We start from the raw sequence: 940 nt of genomic DNA, 5'->3' as shown, positions 1-940 counted from the left end.
TGTGTGTTAGAAGTCAGATGTCTTGATGGTTGATTATGTAGGAAGACCACTGTGGGTGGCACCATTCCCTAGGCAGGGAGTCTTAACTATATAAGAGTAATGAAAGCTGGCTGAGCATAAACAGCAAGGGAGCAAGCAAGGAGGTGTGCTGGATCCAGTTCAGGAAGAAAACCAAGACACTTCCCACCTGAGAGGACCTACTGTGTGTCTGTTACTGATAGAAAACACTGTTAATGCATGTTAACTCAGTCCATAAACAATACCAAGAACTCAGTTGTAGTTTTGTCCCATTGTGAAGAAGGGGAAAGTAGGGTCGGACAGTACAGGAACCTCATGTCAAAGTAGAAAGAATCCACGTCTCACCTCTGTGCCAAATTCAGTCTCCGTTTCTCTCTCACTGGAACTGCGCAGGCGCCGGGGCCTAGGGGTTGGGGCGTCCCGCAGCAAAGCGCTTTCCGCCTTGGACTGAAGACCCAAACAGGAAAGTATTATATATAACAAATTATCAGAGAACCTCAGCTGCCCCCGGAATAAAGAAGAGTCAGTAAAGCGGCCACCTGCTGTCCCACTGTAGGAATCAGAGCCAGGACAATGACTTAGAACAGGGACAGCCATTTTCCGCTCTAATTCTCATGTGTGCCAAGGCGAAGGGCCTGAAGGACAGATTGAATCGCTCTCAGCTCCACACAGTTTGAAGCATACAATGCAAGCAAGACAAACCCCCGGAAGTAGCAGTCAGTCCGGAAGGGGACATTCACTATCTCTCTTACCCTTGCGGCCTGAAGCTTCTCCCTCATACGTTCCCTCATGGAAAATTCTGCAAAGCCTGTTCTGGATGCCGAAGGGATGGGAGGTAAGCCTTAAAAATAAATAAATAAATAAATAAATAAATAAATAAATAAATAAATAAATAATACTTTTAAACATTTTCCCCTCAGGG

General features: G+C 45.7%; 1 protein-coding gene across 3 annotated transcripts in view; it reads right to left on the bottom strand.

Moving 5' to 3' along the window:
- Cc2d2a (coiled-coil and C2 domain containing 2A) overlaps nucleotides 1-940 on the bottom strand; it is a 76,543-nt gene that overhangs the window by 57,097 nt on the left and 18,506 nt on the right. For all 3 annotated transcript variants that reach the window (XM_005365982.3, XM_026788666.1, XM_026788667.1), the window contains 2 exons: nucleotides 771-859; nucleotides 364-465 (listed from right to left, as the gene is read on the bottom strand). In XM_005365982.3, coding sequence (XP_005366039.1) covers nucleotides 364-465; nucleotides 771-859 — 191 coding nt within the window. The remainder of the gene's footprint in view (nucleotides 1-363; nucleotides 466-770; nucleotides 860-940) is intronic.

This window comes from Microtus ochrogaster, unplaced genomic scaffold (assembly GCF_000317375.1).
Source record: "Microtus ochrogaster isolate Prairie Vole_2 unplaced genomic scaffold, MicOch1.0 UNK5, whole genome shotgun sequence".
Classification (NCBI taxonomy): domain Eukaryota; kingdom Metazoa; phylum Chordata; class Mammalia; order Rodentia; family Cricetidae; genus Microtus; species Microtus ochrogaster.
Note: the sequence above shows the minus strand (reverse complement) of the source record. Positions and strands in the feature narration are given on the sequence as shown.